The sequence below is a fragment of the Equus asinus genome, chromosome 7 (genome assembly GCF_041296235.1).
Source record: "Equus asinus isolate D_3611 breed Donkey chromosome 7, EquAss-T2T_v2, whole genome shotgun sequence".
In the NCBI taxonomy this organism is placed as follows: domain Eukaryota; kingdom Metazoa; phylum Chordata; class Mammalia; order Perissodactyla; family Equidae; genus Equus; species Equus asinus.
In genome coordinates this window covers 82,943,193-82,962,713 of record NC_091796.1, presented here as the reverse complement: position 1 = coordinate 82,962,713, position 19,521 = coordinate 82,943,193, and the positions used below count along the sequence as shown (strand labels likewise).

At 51.1% G+C, this 19,521-nt stretch overlaps 1 protein-coding gene across 4 annotated transcripts in view; it reads left to right on the top strand.

Annotated features, from left to right (window-relative positions):
• LTBP2 (latent transforming growth factor beta binding protein 2) overlaps positions 1 to 19,521 on the top strand; it is a 100,021-nt gene that overhangs the window by 41,757 nt on the left and 38,743 nt on the right. For all 4 annotated transcript variants that reach the window (XM_070514066.1, XM_070514065.1, XM_044774011.2 and 1 more), the window contains exons 4-8: positions 5,312 to 5,502; positions 8,218 to 8,388; positions 8,921 to 9,127; positions 9,996 to 10,282; positions 11,346 to 11,448. In XM_070514066.1, the coding sequence (XP_070370167.1) occupies positions 5,312 to 5,502; positions 8,218 to 8,388; positions 8,921 to 9,127; positions 9,996 to 10,282; positions 11,346 to 11,448 (959 nt within the window). The remainder of the gene's footprint in view (positions 1 to 5,311; positions 5,503 to 8,217; positions 8,389 to 8,920; positions 9,128 to 9,995; positions 10,283 to 11,345; positions 11,449 to 19,521) is intronic.

Sequence of the window (19,521 nt, the reverse complement as noted above, 5' to 3'; positions counted from 1 at the left end):
ACATTGCTCTCTCCATAAGGGCTGTATCAGTTTGCATTCCTACCAGCAATATCTGAGAGTGACTGTTTCAGTCTATTTCAAGAAATTAGTCTACTATTAAACTTTTGGATTTCTGATGGATAAAAAAAATGCTACCTCAGAGTAGTTTTCATTTGCACATCTCTTAGGATGAGAAAGGTTGGGCATATTTTCACATGTTTAAAAAAACATGTATTTTTTTTCCTGTAAACCGTTCATATCACTTTGCTAACTTTTCTTTGAGGGCTGTTGGTCAGTCTTGTCTGTTTTTAAGAGCTCTTGATGTATTATGAAGATTGGTCCTTTGTCTGTGATATGAGTTGCACATATTTCTCAAGTTTTGTCATCTGCCTTTTTACTTTGTTTAAGGTAGTTTTGGCCAAGCAGAGGTTTTTGATCATAGGGTTGTTTGGACAAGTAGATGATATATTATGTAAAACACCTAGCATGATGCCCGCACTGAATGGATGTTATTTCCCTCCAGCCTTCTCCCATCCTCTGCTATAATTAATGGTACTCATTATTCTTCCTTAAATGTGGCCCATGCTTCCCACCTCCATGCATTTTCTTATGTCATTTTTCTTATGTGGAATGTCTTCCTCCTCATTTTGGACTGTGAAAATTCTAGCCATCTCTTAAGCTCCAGCTCAAATGTCACGGTCTTTCTTTCATCTGAACTCTGTTAGCCATCACAGTCCACCTTGGAGTCTATTTATTTGCACACATTTACCATGCTTTTCCTGAGCCTCAGTTTTCTTATCTATAAAGCGGTGTTGCTGGGGAAAATAGAGATTTATTTCTGTTACAAAATGATGCATATTTACTGTAAAAATTTTTCCTGAAAATATTCCAAAAATGTAGAAACATATAAAGTTTAAAACGCTAGTTACACATACACTCTCATTCCCAAAGGGAGCCACTGTTTACAGATTGTTCCAGACTTTTCCTATGCTGTATCTATAGGGGAAAAGGGAGAGTTTTTCTTAAAACACAAAGCGGGAAGCATACTATCCATATTATTCTGCAACTTACTTTGCCATTTAATAAAATAATGTCGCTAAGATGATGCATTTCAAGCTCCTGGCTCAGTGCTCAATAAACGGTAGCTATAACTATTATATGCACCTTGTAGTGATGTTTCTAAACTTTCTTTTAGCAGCAGAACCCTTTTCAAATCAAATCGTAGTTGGAAGCCCAATTTATAAACGAGAGTGAAGCCGCCGGGCTAGGGTGCAAATTACATGACATGGTGGGCATGGAGCCTGTCACCCACCTGTCTCTCCATTGCTGTTTGAAAACCTCAGCATGCTGGGCAGGATGTGGGCTCACCATATTTAACCAAGTGGCATCATTGTAGGTATGCACTGTCCAGGCAGTTTTCCCTTGGGCCTGCAGATCCCAGCCAGCTGGGATGGGAAGTTTTTCTTCCCAAATTGGTTGAAAGAGCCCAGGAGTCCTCAGGCTGGAACAGACCTTGGTGGATCACGTGACCCAGTGGCTCCTCCTTGGCTCCATGCTGGTCTGTGATGGAGTTTTCATTGGTCTATGAAGAAAATAAAGTCCATGTGGTGAGACTTCCATAAAGTTAAGCTTATTCAAATGTTTCTTTTGGGCACTGAAATGTCTTTTCTTTCATGAAATTATGGTGGCAGTAATTGGTAGTTGTGTGCGTTTTAATGTCTTAAATAAAAAGTTGGCAACTTTATGCTGTTCCCTTAAATTTGTTTCAAAATTTTACTGACTCATGAAATCCTGAAGTCTAGGGATGGCTGTTCTGATCCATCATGGAAGCTTTGCCAGGACTTCCCTGGAACCATCTCGAGAGATAGCAAGTTCTGTTCTTGTGCTACGCATATCTGAGAACCCCTGTCCTTCAATGAAATTGTAGCAGCTCTTCCAAGGCTGGGAGTGGATGGAGCCTCTCCCGGGGGGACTGTGGCCCAAGAAAGTCCCCTTCTCAGTGAAGCTTTTGCTTGCCTCTGTTGCCACCACTCTCTGGGAGCCAGATTTGAGCTGAGAGCCCACAGCCCTCCACACACGGAGGGCCTCCCTCCCTGGCCACCCCAAGGACTGGGCTGGGGTTTATGAAGGGAGACAGCTGTGTCCTTAAAGGGTGCTTTCAGCATAAGAGGTAGGACCTATCCAAGAACCAGGGCTCCCTCCTCTGCTCTGCTGCGAGCCCCTCAGAAGGCAGGACTTTTTGATTTCTGTCATTTAACCCCAAATCCCCGTCATAGCAATAGATGACAATGGATGGGGCTCAGAAAGCTCTGGTTGTTAAAAAGGTGTTGACACCAGATTAGGCTCTGGCCCTTTATAGGTAAAGATGCTTAAACAGTATAACAATATTTTGGGGGGGAATCTTTTATTTCCCTTAGATGAAGAAGAATTTTTAGGGCTTCAGGAGACGTATTTTGTCTGAACTGTATCTAGTATATTTTTTTCTTTGTTCATGTGATTTTAAAATTCTGGCGTAGTTTTCAACCTGTGATCATTTACTAATATTTGCAAAGTAATCACAGGGTTTCTCTGTCCTTCTTAGTCCTCACAGCGGCCCAGTGAGGTGGATGTCGCTGTTCCCATTTTACTTATGAGGAATCTGAGGCTCAGGCGAGCTAAGTGACTTGCTCAAGACCATTCTGCCAGCAAGAGGCGGAACTGACATCTGCCTGGCCCAAATCCTGCCCTCTCTCCTCTGTACAGCCAGCTCCTATCTACCACGACAAGGGGATACTTGGGTTTTTGTTTTTGTTATTTTTCTTCTCTGCAAAGTTAACCACTGGCCCTTAAGGGATTTGAACTCAGGAATCTTGGGGCCATTAGCATCGAGTTCCAATTAGAAAAACAACCGACAGCAACAATAACAACAATGACAACAAAGGGCCAACAAAGAACCCTTTGATTTTCCATCTGGACCAGATTGGAGGGCTCTTTGTCAGGGTCAAGTTCAAAAAAGTACCAGGTGGTCTGGGCAGAGCACTTGCTACTCCCTCCACCTCTCTCTGGTGCTTTGTGGCGCTGGCACTAAGGTGAGCTGTGGTACCAGCCTGCTACCACCAGGAGGAGGCTCCACTGACCCACCGGCTCACCCCCCTCTCTCGGGCACCCTCTTGGAAGCGTTGAAAGGATTGTGTTTTCTGCTGCAGCTGGTTTTGCTGACCTTCTCCTGGGAATGAGGAGCAGATGCTCGGGGTTTGGGCTCCCAATGCTGGTCCATTACAGCTCCAAGAGCTTCAGGGTGGCTAACAGGGCCTCTCTCTCACTCTAGCCCCTAAACTTGGGAAGCAGGGTGAGGCATGGTTGGGGCCTGTCAGGGTGAGGATTTGCTGCTGGTAGCACCAGAAGGAAGAGCAATATTTGATGCTCACGGGAGCCAAGTCCTGAGCCAACAGAACTGGAGTCAGGATGGCAGAGGGAGAGAGTCCCAGGACCTTAGCCCATGTGGGCAAGGAATCCAGTGGAGAGGATAGGGGTGGGACCTACTGGGGGGAGGAGCACCCCTCTGGCCTGAGCAGAGGCTCTAGGCTGAGCTTCCATCCTGGTCTGGGCTGGAATGCCCTGGGTTGGAATCCCGGGCCCTGATTTATCTGTTGTCTAACCTTGGGCGAGTAATCACCCTCTCAGCTTTAATGTGTTCACGCCCACCACAGTCCAGACACTGTCGTGTAAGCAGTGGTTCATACACGTTGTGACAGCGACAGAGTATCAACGGTGGAGGCTGCTTTGTAGAATGCACTGCCTAATAATAAACACATAAAGACGTGTTCAAATTTATGAGAAAACTCAGATATTTAAGATATCAAAGGATATGAGCAGAAACTTTTGACAAGTGGCAAATAGATGTATGAAAAAAATGTAAACCTCAGGAGTAATAAAAAAGGGAGATAAAAGCAGCATTGAAGTATCATTTTATGCTTATTTAATTAGCAAAGTATAAAAAATTAATAATATGCAGGGCCAGCCCAGTGGCATAGTGGTTAAGTTCATGTGCTCTGCTTTGGCAGTCCGGGGTTCACAGGTTCGGATCCTAGGAGTGGACCTACACACTGCTCATCAATCCATGCTGTGGCAGCATTCCACTACAAAATAGAGGAAGATTGGCACAGATGTTAGCTCAGTGACAATCTTCCTCAAGCAAAAAGAGGAACATTAGCAACAGATGTTAGCTCAGGGCCAATCTTCCTCACCAAAAAAAAAATATATATATATATAGATATATATAAATAATATGCTATGCTGGCAAGATTGTGCTGTAAGTGGTACATTTATATTTTTTATGTGACACTTTCAGAAAGCAATAGACTCCTGTGTACTTAGAGCCATAAATGTTTATAACCTTTGATATGTCATTCTAGTCCTTGGAATTAATCCTAAAATAATAATCCTTTTCAGAATTTCTATTATAAGAATTTTTCAAACATACAGAATAAAATAGAATAGCATAATGAATCCCCCTATACTAAAGGAATATTTTAACAGAAGAAAAAAGCTGAATGAGTAAGGATGTGCACAGTTAAAAACAATCTAAATATGTAACAGAACAATGTCTGAATAAATTGTGATTGGTCTTCAGATAGACTGTCATGTAGCAATTAAGATGATAAATATGAAAATTATGGAATTGTATAAAGTATGATCTAATGTTTAGTAAAAAATCAGAATTTAAATTGTATCTATGGGTGATGACAATAGTGTAAGAACAAACTTGAGCAAATGTTAAATGGAAAAAGTATTTGCTGTGTTAGGGAGGACGATGGGTTCATTTTTCCTCCTTGAATATTGTTGTTATACTATTTTTACAATAAAATAAGCGAGAAGGATATTCTAGGCTCCACCCCTGAATCAATCTGTGAATGTGTATTTATTGGGCACCTATTCCACAGGTATTTGTATGAAGAGTTGTATTAAGAATTGGCAGGGAGTAGGCACAGGACTCAGTTTGGGGGCAGACACTGGTCCATAAGAGTCTTGAAGACTCTTACAATGTCAGAGCTACATGGGACCAGTCTAACATTTTGCAGTCGAGGGCCCTGAGGTCCAGAGAGGCTAAGTGACTTGTCCAGAATAACCAGCCAAAGCTCAGTGATTCCACAGAGAAGTAGACATTCCCACTGAACTAGCTAGCTCATTCCCCCTGCGTCAGGGCACCTCCATTTTCCAGGAGTTGGCAAGAAGGGAGCCAAACAGAGAGCACTCTTCCGTGCAGAGGCAGGGGTGGGGAGCACCCTGAACAGAGAGGGCACAGAGACACCGCTCCCAGGATGCAAACCCCATGTCACGGTTGTCTCCACAGGACCCTGAGTGGGCTCAGCCAGACCCAGCCCTCCCAGCAACACGTGGGGCTGTCCCGGACAGTCCGACTGTACCCGGCCCCTGCGGCCAGTGGCCAGCTGACTTCCAACGCCCTGCCCGCGGGGCCAGGCCTTGAGAGGAGGGATGGCGCCCAGCAGGCAGCATATCTGGACCCCCTGTCATCCCCCTGGGGTAAGGACACCTGGTCTCGGGATCTTGGAAGAACAGGACATCTAAATCTCTGACCTTCTTCTCCCCACCTTTGCTTCCCCCTCCACTCTCACAGAGGGGCTGAGTCATCACCTTGTCCCTCATGCTTTCAGTCAATCAACAAACAGTTGTCGAGCGCCTGCTTTGTCCCGGGCTCCAGAGGTCCCAAACTCACCGTCAGCACTTAGCCCCCTTAAGACCCTTGGACGTGGAGTGCTCCATTTCCACCCCATCTGTCACCTGTCCAGCCTTTGCTTCCTTCACATGCAGCCATGACCCTCACCTTCCCAGGCCTGGTCCTTCCACCTCCTCCTTCCTGCACATCCCTATCCCCTGGACCAACCCCACCACTTGCTTCATTAGCACCTACAGCTGGGCCTCTGCTTCCTGGAGAAGGGAACCAAGCATCCCTTGGATTCGTGCCTCCACATGTTCTTCTGGTTCTGCTCGCTGCGCCGCAGTCCTTCCCTGTGCGCCTGGACACTCTCTCTCTCTCATTCCTCAGAACGGCTACTCCAGCTGCCCCTGCTTTCCCATCAGCACGTGGACATACCTGCCGCCTCCCAGGGAGCCCCTCACCTGTCTGCCTGTCTGTCCCACCACACACACCACTCCCTCACCTAATCTGTGCCCGAGCTGACCTCCTGTCTCTGTTTTCCTTTTAAAATTGAGGTGAGGGCTGGCCCTGTGGCCGAGCAATTAAGTTCACGCACTCCGCTTCGGCAGCCCAGGGTTTCACCGGTTCAGATCCTGGGTACAGACATGGCACTGCTCATCAGGCCACGCTGAGGTGGCGTCCCATGTAGCACAACCAGAAGGACCTACAATTAGAATATACAACTATGTACTGGGAGGCTTAGGGGAGAAGAAGAAGAAGAAAAAAAAAGGGAAAGAAAGAAAGATTGGCCACAGATGTTAGTACAGGTGCCAATCTTTCAAAAAGTAAATAAAATAAAATTGAAGTGAAATTTACATAACATAAAATTCACCATTTTAAAGTGTATACTCAGTGATTTTTAGTATATTCATAATTTTGTGTGACCGTCACCACTATCTAATTCTAGAACATTTCCATCATTCCAAAAAGAAACCCCATACCCATGAAGCAGTCACTCCCTATTCCCCTCTGCCCCCAGTCCCTGGCCCCACTAATCTTTCTGTCTCTATAGATTTGCACATCCTGGACATGTCATGTGAGCAGAATCATACAACGTGTGGCCTTTTGTGTCTGATACAATTCAGTATAATATTTTTGAGGTTTATCCGTGTTGTAGCACGCATCAGTACTTCAGTCCTTTTTATAGTGGGTGGCCTTTCTTGTCATCTTGAAAAGGAGGTGTCCCTCTTCTTGTCTAAGGCACACCTCACTTCTTGTTTCTCTGGAATGCTAGGCCATGACTTGTCCTCCTCTTGCCCCGTCTCTCCTCCCCCTTCAACCTGTCGCCTCTCTCAGCCCCTTCTCATCAGCATATGCACCTGCTTGCAGCCCTCTGATTCCCTTTCTCTCTCTCCCTCTCACACACACACACACACAGAGTTATTTCTCCACTTCCCTCTGGCTTTCTCTCCATCACTCCTGCCAACACAGTCTAGTTTCTTGAACGCGTGGTCTACATAGACTTTTTTTTTTTTTAAAGATTTTATTTTTTCCTTTTTCTCCCCAAAGCCCCCCGGTACATAGTTGTATATTCTTCGTTGTGGGTCCTTCTAGTTGTGGCATGTGGGACGCCGCCTCAGCGTGGTTTGATGAGCAGTGCCATGTCTGCGCCCAGGATACGAACCAATGAAATACTGGGCCGCCTGCAGCGGAGCACGCAAACTTAACCACTCGGCCATGGGGCCAGCCCCCTACATAGACTTTTTATACTTCCCTCCTCAACCCGTCTGCCTTCCGGCTCCCCTCCTGGGCTCCCTACACTGAATGTACCCCTCCTTTATATTTCCACCGTCACCACCCATATTAAGTGAAGTGACCTCAACTTGCACTGTTGCAATGACCTGCCAACTGGTCTCCCTGCCCCCCATCCACCTGCACCCCCCAGCTGGGAGGGCATTAGGCCCCCCACTTCCTCTTTGATCTCTTACTGAATTTTTCAATGACTTCCCTCTACCAACCGAATGAAGCGCCCGATCCTTGTTCTGGCGGTTAGGGCCCCCAACCTGACTCTAATCATTCTTTCAGGCTTTATCTTCCTCTACTTCTCTTAGAAAACTTCACTCCTGCAAGTCTGAGCTCCACTCAGTTCTCTGCCCTTGTGTTCAAAGCCCCACTGCAGACTTGCTAGCTGTGTGACGTGGGGCAACCCAACCGTCTCTGGACCTCGTTTCCTTAACTGTGAAATGGGAATATTATGATGGATATAGGAACATCACCTATATTCAACCATTTCAACCTACAGAAATGACAATTTCTAATGGTTCAACCTAAAATAATCCTCACTCAAGAGGGTTGAGAGTTAATGTGCATAAAGCCTGAGCTTAGTGGCCAGTATGTTGGCGTCGCTCAATAAATGCTGGACTGTGAGCTTCTCAAAGATATGACCCCGCCCCCACCATGGGATATGGAGCCCGTAGGTGCTTAGCAAATGCCCTTGGGATGGATTCACCCCTGGTCCCATGGGCCTTTCTGACCAGCCTCTGGAGGTCCTAGCTGTGCCTCTCAGCCCTGCCCCCTGGACCCAAGCCCTCTCTCTGCAGGGCTGAACCTCACGGAGAAAATCAAGAAGATCAAGATTGTCTTCACTCCCACCATCTGCAAGCAGACCTGTGCCCGGGGGCACTGTGCCAACAGCTGTGAGCGTGGCGACACCACCACCCTGTATAGCCAAGGCGGCCATGGGCATGACCCTAAGTCTGGATTCCGCATCTGTGAGTCCCTTCCCCCCCCAGATGGTTTCCGGCTGACCCTGGGAGGGCAGGGGGTACAGAGGGCGGGCCTGCCTTGGGCAGGAGCCCAGCTCTTCTGCAAGAAGGAAGCCCACTGCTCTCACACCGTGGCTTCTGTGATTTGTCCCCAGTCACACAGAAAGCTGAGTCCTCACCCAGCTCTGCCATGGCCTAGCTGTGTGACTCTCGGCAAGTCACATAACCTCTCTGAGTCCAAGTTTTCTCCACAGAGAAGTGAGGGAGTTAATAGCGCCACTGCTCCCCTGCCCCCCAGGTTATTGTGGGGTTGAGGAAAGGCGTGGAAGGTCTTTGTAGAAAGGCAAAGGCTGGTTATTGTCTACCCTTCTTCCTTCCGGGCCTCCTGGAGAGTCCCTGCCTTCCAGGGGGTGCTGGGTTCCCCAAGCCTCCAGATTTGGGGTCCTGCTCCCCCTGCTCCTCTGTTGTCACCCACCGGTCACATGGTGGGTACTGCTATGTTCTTCCACCTCCGGTCACCTTGAGGTCACTGTCGTAGATTTCTGCCAGATCCCCTGCCTGAACGGCGGCCGCTGCATCGGCAGAGACGAGTGCTGGTGCCCCACCAACTCCACCGGGAAGTTCTGCCATCTGCCCGCCCCAAAGCTGGACAGGGAGCCCTCAGAGAGGGGCTCCCGTCACAGGGCCCCACTGGGGGGCCCCTTGAGGCAGTCCACCTTCACACTGCCTCTCTCCAACCAGCTGGGTGAGTGCGGGGTGGGGGCAGCACGGGACTGGGAGGTGCCCCGGGTCCCCGTACGGCAGGCGCTGGCACCATGGTGGAGGGGACGAGAAACTGGCTCTAGTCCTTTCTTCATAGTCAGACGTCCCTCCTTCTCTTCCGCCCTCAGAGCTCAGTTTCACTCTCTAAACTTCTCTTTGCCCTTCCATCCGAATTCATCAATATTTTTTTGCCCTTACCCCTCATGGGGTGCTATGGGTGAGACAGCAGAGTATGAGGGCAGGATCCTGCCCTCAAGGAGTGCACAGTCCTGGACATAGAGGGACGATGGACAGGAAGGAGAACACCATCATGGAACATTTCATTTCCCTTGCCTTCCATTATTAGGTGCCAAACAAAGGGTACAGAAAAAACCAGAATTCTCCAGGAGCTCTGGGGGTGGAGAGCTCTGTGCCCAGGGTGCTGGGGGAAGCCTGCGTGGAGGAGGAGGGCTTCAGTCAGGCCTTAAGCAATGGGCAGCCTTTGGTCAAACAGAGGGCGGTGGGAAGGGCTCCTCTGCAGAAGGACAGGCTGAGCAAAGGGGTGCAGGTGGGACCATGCAAGGTCCGCGGGCTGGAGCTCAGGGGTGGTAAGGATCGCAGGGGAGGTGGAATCAGGAAGGGAGTGTGAAGCTGATATTGCAGGTCCGTTGTTGAAAGGTAGGGAGCCAAGGAGTTTGCGCTTAGTCCTGTCCCTGCTGGGGTATTGTTCGGGGTTTGAGCAGAGAGTGAAGAAACGGAAGGAGAGGTTTGTGGAAACACACAGCCAGTGGCCTCCTGGCGCAGGGCTCGGGGGCACTCTTCAGAGGGTGGGGCCCTGTTTCACCGACTCTGACCCCAGCCCCTGTGCGCAGCCTCTGTGAACCCCTCCTTGGTGAAGGTGCACATTCGCCACCCGCCAGAGGCCTCAGTGCAGGTCCACCAGGTGGCACGGGTGCGGGGCGAGGCCGAGGAGGCCCAGGAGGAGAACAGCGTGGAGACCAGACCCGCGCCTCGGCTTCCTGCCAGCCCCAGCCACAGCCAATGGGACAGCAACAGCATCCCTGCCCGGTCTGGAGAGGCCCCTCGGCCGCTGCCTCCAGCAGCTCCCAGGCCTCGGGGGCTGTTGGGCCGGTGTTACCTGAGCGCTGTGAATGGCCAGGTGAGAATGTAGCTCCTGCCTGAGCCCTGGGGGCTTCCAGAATAGCAATTGTCCCCCACTCTACCCCTTCTCCTTCTCTCTCTCCTTCTCATTCTTACGGAATGTGTCTGCAGAGTCTCCCATTCTCCAGATGGAAAAACTCTGGGCATAAAAGTGCCTGAGTGTGGAGAGGCTGGGCCTCTGCCTGGGCTCCACTGGGTACCTGTCAGTGCCAGGCACACCGAAGAGGACCCAAGAGAGTGCCCCTCTAGAGGGGTCACCAGTGTCCTCCGGTCCCAGTAAATCCTGGACTTTCCTGGAGCTGAGTCCAGGACCCCTGGTGCACAGACAGTGGGACTGTTAGATCTGGCAAGAAGTAGTTTGGTATTCAGTTGAGATTGGGGTCACAGAGATGTGGAATTAGCAAATGTGGGTTAAACTCCAAAGCCTTGGGGGTGTGAAGATGAGAGACAGCCCCTCCCGCCCTGGAGTTCTCCACAGTCGGTGATGGGAAATCAGGTGAGCTCTTCCGAGTCCAAGCACCTAAGACCAGGGGCTGAGCCAGACCCAGGACGGTTTTTCTCAGGGTTGCAGTTTGGTGTTTCCAGAAATCCCTCCTGAGGTTAGGAAGCTGGAGGAGGTGGCAGGTGGGAGCGAAGGGATAGAGGCTCTGAGTCCCCAGACCCTCCCTGGCCTCTCAGCTTGTGGTGTCCCTGAGCCTGGACACTGCCCCGGGGAAGGCCTGCACCGTAGGTGACCCTGGAGTCTGACAGAGGAAAGCCCGTCCTTTGGGACCCTCTGTGGGTGGGGGACATGGAAGCTGGCAGTTTGCAGACTGCACAGAGCAGATGTTGTCTTGCCTGGGATATGTCCCCACTCCCCAAGTTTCAAGTCTGGTAGAGTGGACCACAGGTTTCTCTGCTTCCTTCTGGGGCATCAGCTGACCCTCTCCTACCCTCCATAGTTGGGGCATCCTCTGGTAAGAAGCGGGGGGTGAGCTCTTGTCTCAGGCTTTCCTGGAACAGCCCTTGGCACAGCAGGGGAGGGCAGAGGCGGTGATGGGTGTCCATGGCCTCTTTTCCAGTGTGCCAACCCCCTGCTGGAGCTGACTGCCCAGGAGGACTGCTGTGGCAGTGTGGGAGCCTTCTGGGGGGTGACCTCATGTGCCCCATGCCCACGGAGACCAGGTGAGTGCTGAGTGCCGAGGTCCCGGGTTGTGGGGGAAGCTCTCCCAGGGCCTGGCCTCTGCTGCCGGGCACCCTCCTCCATCTCGCACCAGGGTCTCAGAGGCCAGGAGGGTAGAACAGGCCATAAACCAGGCAGGCTTTCCAGATCTGCCCTGAGGGTGCTTCTGGCTGGCAGCTGAGGCTCCTGATGGCTCAGACAACTCAACCCTTCTGCCGGGGGCAGCCTGGCCTACCCACTCCAGCTGACTGCCTGGGAGGGGTTCCTCTCTCTTGCCAGTTGTTCTTGCTCAGATTTTAGGGATCCCATCCTATGCTGGGCCCTCTCCTACCCCTCAGCCTCCTTCCATATACCCCCAGCCCAGGTACCAGGAGTCCAGAGGTCTCAACTGGGTGACTGGTGTTTCCTTCATTCTCTCCCTGGAGCGGTCCCCATGTGTCCTCCTCACCTGTTTCCTGCCTTCCAGTCTTTGAATCAGAGTTAGGTGTCTGTCCCAGAATGTCCTCAGCCATACTGAGAAACCCAGTTCCCTCCCTCTTTTGGATGGTGGGAAAGCCCAACATGTATTCATTCATTCACTCACTCATTCACTCAGCAAATACTCATCTGGTGCCTCGTATGTGCTAAGCACTGAGAAGTCAGGAGTGAGCACAGTATTGCTCGCGTAGGCATTGCTCTTACAGCTGGGAGGTGGTGACGCGGTGCCCGGGCCTGAGTTTGGTTTCTGCCGGCTCAGGCTGCCATCCCCCTCCAGGCCTCACTCCTGGCCCGGGCCTGGCCTGTATTTCTTCAGCCTGTCAGCAGCCGACGCGGTGAGTCGGCTTTGTGGGGGGCCTGGACCGGAGCCCAAAGGGGGGAGGAGCAGGGCTGTTCCTCACTTCAGACTCAGCTGTGGAGCAGTGACCATATTTTCCAAACTGAAAATAAGTGTGGGCGGTTTCACAGCGGGACGGAATTTTTGGTGAAGCTGCACAGGGTGGTATGAAGCTCCCGGACTGGAGCCTCCAACACAGAGCAGGTACCACTTCCAGCTCTGCACGCCAACCTCTCTCTGCTCTGTGTCTGACCTGCAAAATGCAGACAGAAATAGTGCCGGGCCTCACCTCACAGGGCTGCTGTGAGCGTAAATGAGGGGATGCCTGTGCTTAGCGTTAGGTCTATAAACATAGCTGTTATCATTATTATTAGAAACTATCCCCCCAGAAAGGGAAAAGGGAATGGATCTACTGCCCTACTGGGAGGAGGGGGCCAGCTGCTCAGCATCTCCCCCAGCAGGCCAGAGATGGTTTTGCCACTTTTCTTCTGTGGATTTTCCTTCCTCCTTCTGGGTCAGGCCCACACTTGAGACTTCATATCTCACATTCTATCCAGTAGACAAATATTTACACTGATGGGGCAGTTTAAAGTGCCCTAGTGTGCAGGCCCTGGACACACGGTGGAGAATGAGGTGAAAACAGTGCCTCCTTCTCCAAGCTTACAGTCTAGTCGGGGAGAAGGGACATAGACAGGTAGTGGGCATCCAAAAAAGAGAGCTAGTGCAGCAACGAGACACGTACCAAGTGCTGTGGGAACACAGACAGCAAAACCGGGGCCACTGATAGGTCCTGTCGTCCTTTGTGCAAATTAGAGAAAGGTGTCCCTTCCATTTGCTCAAAATAGTCTTTACCAGTATACAAATCTAGCATGCCAGTGATTCCCTTAAATGTGGTGCTTTTGTGCAGTACACAACCTGCACATATGTACACTCTAGAGTAGGGGATCCTAGCTCAGACCGGTGGATCAGGGAACACTTCTTATAGGAGGTGACACCCAAGACGAGATCTGAAGAATTATTAGAGTAGGCCAATCAAAGAGATGGGGAAGAGCTTAACAAACCAGGAAACTGCACATCCAGGTGAGCCAAGAGAGGGAGCAGCATTTACTGGAGCACGGCACACTCAGCCTCCCTGTCCCAGGTGGCACCTCCCACCACCCCTCCCCAACTGGTGTTCAGCACATCTCGGGAAGCTGGGCACCAGGATGCAGACCCTGGAATGTCAAGCATTCCAGCACCCTGAGCAAGAAATAACAAAGACCAGGGCAACATAAACATTTAAAACGCATTATAGTGCGGCTGGGCATTGTATACAGAAGGGGCAAGACACTGGGGAAACTTGTTTTTGTTGACAGAGTGCCAGACACCTAGCTCCATGCCCGAGCCTGGGGCCAGGGTGGGGGATGTTTCTTTAAGTAGGCATGACAAGCTAGCTACTTTACCAGAGTCAGAGGAAGACAAGGCAGCTGTGGGGTGGGTTTGGGAATAGTGGGCTAGACAGGCAGGACTTCTGGGTTCTAGAACATTCTCAGGCCTCATGGCTTTGCCCCTCTGAGCCTCTATTTCTCCTCTGATAAAATAAGGCTGTGCCCTTCAGGGAAGGGCTTTGTTATCCCAAAAGAGGTGGTCTAGCAGGATCAGGGAGTGAGGGGAGGAATAAAACCAGCAGCTGGAGATCCACGTGACTTCGTGGATTCCTCTAAATCACCTTCTGGCTTCTGAGTCTCTGTGCCGGACTGTCAGAGAAGGTCCCTGCAGAGCGCTGCTATTTCTGACATGGAAAGGGACTGTTCTGAAGCCTCAGTTACATGGCACGGACAAATCCCTTTCTTCCAGAAAAATCCTCAATGCCCTCTTTCTCAGGGAGATGGCTCAGGGAGTCAATCTAGGCCAGCCTGTGGTTCCCCCTTCTCCCTTCACTCTGAGTGACAGGTGCAGCAGACCCTCCAGGACTCAGCCTGAGCCACGTCTTCCTGACCTTTTGGGAGTTGTCAAAGGTCTAAGCTCAGGCCTTCTGCAGTCCCCCTGCCAGGGTCTGGGGAGCACCCGGTTCTCAAAAGCCACTTTGATTGAAGTCACATTTTTGAGTTTTTGTCTGAGAAAGACAGACATCTGGGTTGACTGGAAAGTTGGCCGCTGCCCCATCTGGCTTGGCACCGGCTGTGTCAACCCCAAGGCCCCTTTGCTGGGACAGGCAGGGCTAGCACACGGCTCGCCGCCCGCAGTGGTGGGCTCCAGCTGTCTGCCACCAGATCATCTTTCTGTCTGCCTGGTGTGGGACGAGTTCACCTCAGAACCCAGGCCCCTCCCTGTATCTCCAGGGACAGCCGATTCTCTTGCTCGGCCCCTTCAAGGAATTCTCATCTTTCCCTCTTAGAAACAATAATAGCCCCAGTTACTGAACTCGTACACTCTACTGGGCTCGTCACCTGCATTATCTCATGTCATCGTCACAACCACCTGCCACGTAAGGATCCTTACACCCATTTGACAGATGAGGAGAATGAAGTTCAGAGAAGGCTGAGGACCTTGTCAAGGTCACAGGGCTAGGACAAGTGAAGCTAGGATTCAAACCACAGTGTGTCTGATTCTCAGCCGACCACGATCCCCGTAATCATTCTGGGGAGGCCCGTACCTGCCTGAAGACAACAAAAATCAGGACATTTCACAGCCAGAAGGATGCACCCCAGGATTGTATTTCCTAAGTTATGTGTGCGTGGAGGACAACGTCCCTCGAGAAGATTCGGTTGAACAGACAGGCAGGGCAGCACCCAGCAGCCCAGGCCTGAGTTAACAGAGATGAGCTGAAAGAATTGTCCCAGGGAGAAGCAGGTAGGCTGTTCCGTGATTCCGGAGGGCGAAAGTCGATGAGTGAGTGCTTCTGGGAAGCAGAGCTCAACTTGAAACTGAGCACCAGGAGCAGCTTATTAAAAACTGCAGCTGCCCTGCCCATAATGGGGTATGCCTGGAAATACTGAGCTCCCCACTATGAGAAGTGTGGCTACTAAGGACAGGTTTGTAGAAGGAACTGGGGAAGGAAATTGATTGTTGAGGGATTGCAGGTTTATATATATGTCTGAAAATTTATTTGAAACCCTCAATAGAAAGACAGCTTTGGCTTGGCTTGGTTTTGCTGTGGCACTCCACGAGGAGTGTGACAGGCGCAGATCTGTGATGCCAGCCCCGGGGAGGGTGGCTGTGTGAGGGTGATGTGGGCACTGGGCGAGGTTTGGAGCAGAGAACCCTAGGGCAAGTCACAACAGCAACATCACTATCATCACCGTCGTCCTTAGCAACCGTTTATGCAGAGCACTTCATAGGGGCCAGGCACCATGCTTTCTCGTCTCGTTGTATCCTAACAATATCTCCAGGAATTGGGTGCTACTATCTTCATTTTACAGATGAGGAAATTAGGCCTGAAGCCCCAGGTCTATGGTACCCAGACCCCTACTTCTAACCCCTCTGTCATCTGCCTCCTTGGATCAGGCATTTGCTCAACTGGAGGACCTCTGGTGGGGAACAGCTGTGCTGGGGTGGGGCTCCTGTTCTCAGGACTCCTGGTGAGACGCCCAGTCTCCTGCCCTCAAGAAATGGGGTTTTCAGAATTCTAGTTGCTGGGCTGAAAAAAGTGCTGCTTTGGCTTGGGGATGTTTTGAGAGCTTTCTCCAAGGGACTCAAAGCCTCCTGGGAATTGTGCCTCAGCTCAGCGCCCTCCCTACCCCAGCAGGAGTGTCACTGACATGTGGCATCCCTGGCCTGGAGAGCTCCAGGGAGGGTGGGGTAGGGTTGGATGGAGCGGCACCTGTCTGAGCCAGGGGTCTGAGTGGACCCCTCTCCACCTCGCTGTTTGTGGTGACCAAGAGTCCCAGTTCAGCTCTCATGCTGCCCTGAGGAAGCAGTCAGAGCCCGTCTTTGGTGGAATTTCCAATTCATGGCAGGAGTCCTTTAGGACTTCACCAAAGAGGAAAATCTGGAATAATGGACATTATGCTAATTACCAATATGTGACAAGGATTGTGCTCAGAGTTTTGCATGCTTGTTTAGTGTTCAAAATAGTCCCCTGAGGAAGGAATTGTCATCCCCATTTTACTGATAGAAAGTTGAGGCTCAGAGAGGCTGAGTGACTTGCCCAAGTCTCTCCAGCCAGTGAGGGGCAGCAGGCCAGCTTGCTGTCCTCAAGACTATGTTGCTAGAAGGAAGGAAGGAAGAAGATAAGGAAGGAAGGAAGGGAGGGAGGGAGGCAGGAAGGAAGAGGGAAGGAAGGAGAGAAGGAAGAAGGGAGGGAGGGAGGAAGGAGACAAGGAAGAAAAGAAGGAAGGCAGGAAGCGGAGAACTAAGCCCTGGGGAGCATCTATCTACAGGGGCTGTGCCAGGCTGCCTGCTAGCTTCAGTCTGACACTGATTATTTCAGGAAAGTTAATCCGCATAACAACCCATGAACTGAGTTTCTGTCTCCACTTCCACAGATGAAAAAAGGAACACTGAAAGAGGATAAGAAATGTGCCCCAGGTCACACCGCTCCTCAGAGTGGAGCCAGGAATTAGATGCAGGGCTAGCTGCCCTAGCACCCACACTCTTCCCACTGCTCTGGGGGAGTGGAAGTTTCTCTCCAGCTTACCCGCCTGAGGTTTGCAAATCGGGGGTTCAGCTCCAGCCTGCTCACGTGCCCCTGTGCGTCGAGCTTAGCCTCATCCCGGTGTCTGTGTGTGTCTGTTCTCTGGGCGGAGGGGTGTATGGCAGGGGACCTTCCACATCTCCCTGGTGCGGCCATCTGTCATCACAGGCTGAGATCAGCATGGCTTGTAAACAGCCCAGTGGCCAACTATATGTCTCCACCATCTCCTCCCTGAGCTCTGTCATGAAGTCAGGGCCAAAACTGTCTCCAGCAATTAGTTTGCCCTTGTTGAGGCCTCTTTGGGAGTCCCGGCAGCCAAAGGGGAGAGTTCTCAGGGCGGGGGTAGCCTGCAGCCAGGCGCCCCCTGCTTGCTTCACCATCTGTGAGCAGGCTGAGGTGCGGCAGTGTGTGGACAGGGCTGAGGTCAGGGGCAGAAGACCTGAGTTCCAGGCCCACAAGCCCTGGGTCTCCTCACCAGGAAAGTCAGGCGTGTTAGCCGATTTTGTGATGTTCAGACTCCTTGGAGTTCAGGTTGACCCCAGCTGACCCTCAGCTTTCTGAGGTCTAAGAGTCCCAACTGCAAGGTGGTGGGCAGCTCCCCAAGTCTCTCCTTGAGGCACCTGTGGGAGTCACAGCTTAGCCACCCCCTCTCTCCAGATCTCTCATGTCCTCTTCTCTCTGTTCTCCGGTCCCTCGTTTTACCCTTGATCTGGCTGAGGGCCCTGAGGGGTGGCACGGGCCCTTCACTGTCTCGTTTGTCCATCCTGTGTGGCGCTTTGGTTGTATACATTGTATACGTTGTGAAGCATTTACCCAGCATCTGACTGGTTCTTCTGACCTCCTTCTGGGTATCCCTGCCTATTTTCTTCCCATTCACTCTCCTGATCCCTTGTAAAAAAAAAAGGGAGGGGAGGGTTCCCAGGTAGGGTGATGCTCTTCCTGCTGGGCAGACATCTCCCTGTGGCCTCCAGACTTGAGGATTCTTAGCCTAGACAACTCCTAAGGCTCATTGTGAATTCATTCATTTATTTATTTGGAGGCAGTAGAGAGGAATGGTTCAGAATTTATCGTCTGGAGGCAGACTGCCTGGGTTCATAGTCCCAGCTCCATCCACCAGCTGGTGACCTTGGGCACCTTTCCTAACTTCTCTGTGCCTCAGTTTGCTTATCTGTAAAATGAGGATAATATTAGTAAGTATCTCCAAGGGCTGTTATAAGGATTAAATAAGTTACTACATGTGAAGCCTTTATAATAGGTCCTGGCCGATAGTAAGCGCACTTTTAGTGCTTGCTATTATCATTCATTTCATTTAGATTGAGTGCCTGTACTATTCCGTAGCAACGATGAAGAAGACAAGGTCCCTGTCCTCACAGAGCTTACACTTTATCGGGGGAGATGGACAAGCAACGGGCAATCACAGCCCAGCATGTTAAGTGCTATGACAAGAGAAGTCCTGTGGGTGTTGGGAGCACCTGAGAGGCATGCCTGGTGTGGGTGGCAGGGGTGGTGCCAGCTGCCCTCCCCCATCACCGTGACTCACACGGCTCACTGGCTGCCCAAATCTCACACAGAGCTGTGGGTGGGTGGTGAGTTCTCACCCCGAGCCAGGGCGTCTCCCTTCCATGTGGCCATCTATACTTGGGCTTTCTTTCCCCAAAGAGATTTAGGCTGATTTTTCTGGATTGGATGCTGCACTTGTTCTTACAGAAACTGGGAACCAGCCCCTTAGAGACAGCCTCAGTGAGGTGTGAGCAAGGACTCTGAGGGCCCTGGTTTGGGGTGGGAGTGGGACTTGTGGGCACAAAAGGGAATTTCACCAGGAACAGTGGCCTTGAAATTTATTTCTCTCTAGAAGCTGCCTTCACAAAGGGTTTCCCATCTGACAGTTTTTCTTTGGGCCCGTGAGAGGGCTGAGTCCTCTCAGGAGGGAATCACTGTACAGAAAAAGCATGTGTCCAGACTAACGAATGAACGCAGCTCCTCTCCGTTTACGCATTCCTCGGGTTCTCACAAGCAGGTGCCAGCAGCTGGTTCCTGCTCCCGGCTCACATCCTAGCTCTCTGCCACTCCGCTCCTGCTCATTAAAGAAGCAAGGTCCTTCTGCCTAACTTCTCCCTCCTGACATCACCATGCTGCCCTGGCTCCTGTCTCCCCGTCTCTCCCTCCCTCTCTCAGCAGCAGGGTGGATGGAAGGGATGTGGCCTTTGCAGCCAGAGGCTTGAGTTCAACTCTGACTTGGCTCCCTCTGAGCTTCATTTTCCTAATCTGTAAAATGGGGATAATGATCCCTGCCTTACGGGGTTATCGTTGTGAGAAGCAGACAGGATAACATGCACCAAAGGCCTTGCAGCTCCCAGCACGGCACAGATGTTCCGTTGTTAATGTTCCTCTGCCCTCTGGCAGCAGCCTCGCCTCGTTCTTTCCCGCCTTCTGCTCCTCGTAATGTTCCCGGGTTGCATCTAATCAGCTTGCTTTCTGAGTTTATCCAAACAACTTCTCCTCTTTCTTTCCTCTTTCCTGTCCTCAGTTCATACTCCCGGGCCCCAGGCCAAGGGTGCTCACATTTGCCAGCCTCACTCCCATCCTTCTGCCTCTGTGTCAGCATCTGCAGAATCCTCATTTATCTCCACACAGCGGCCTTTTAGG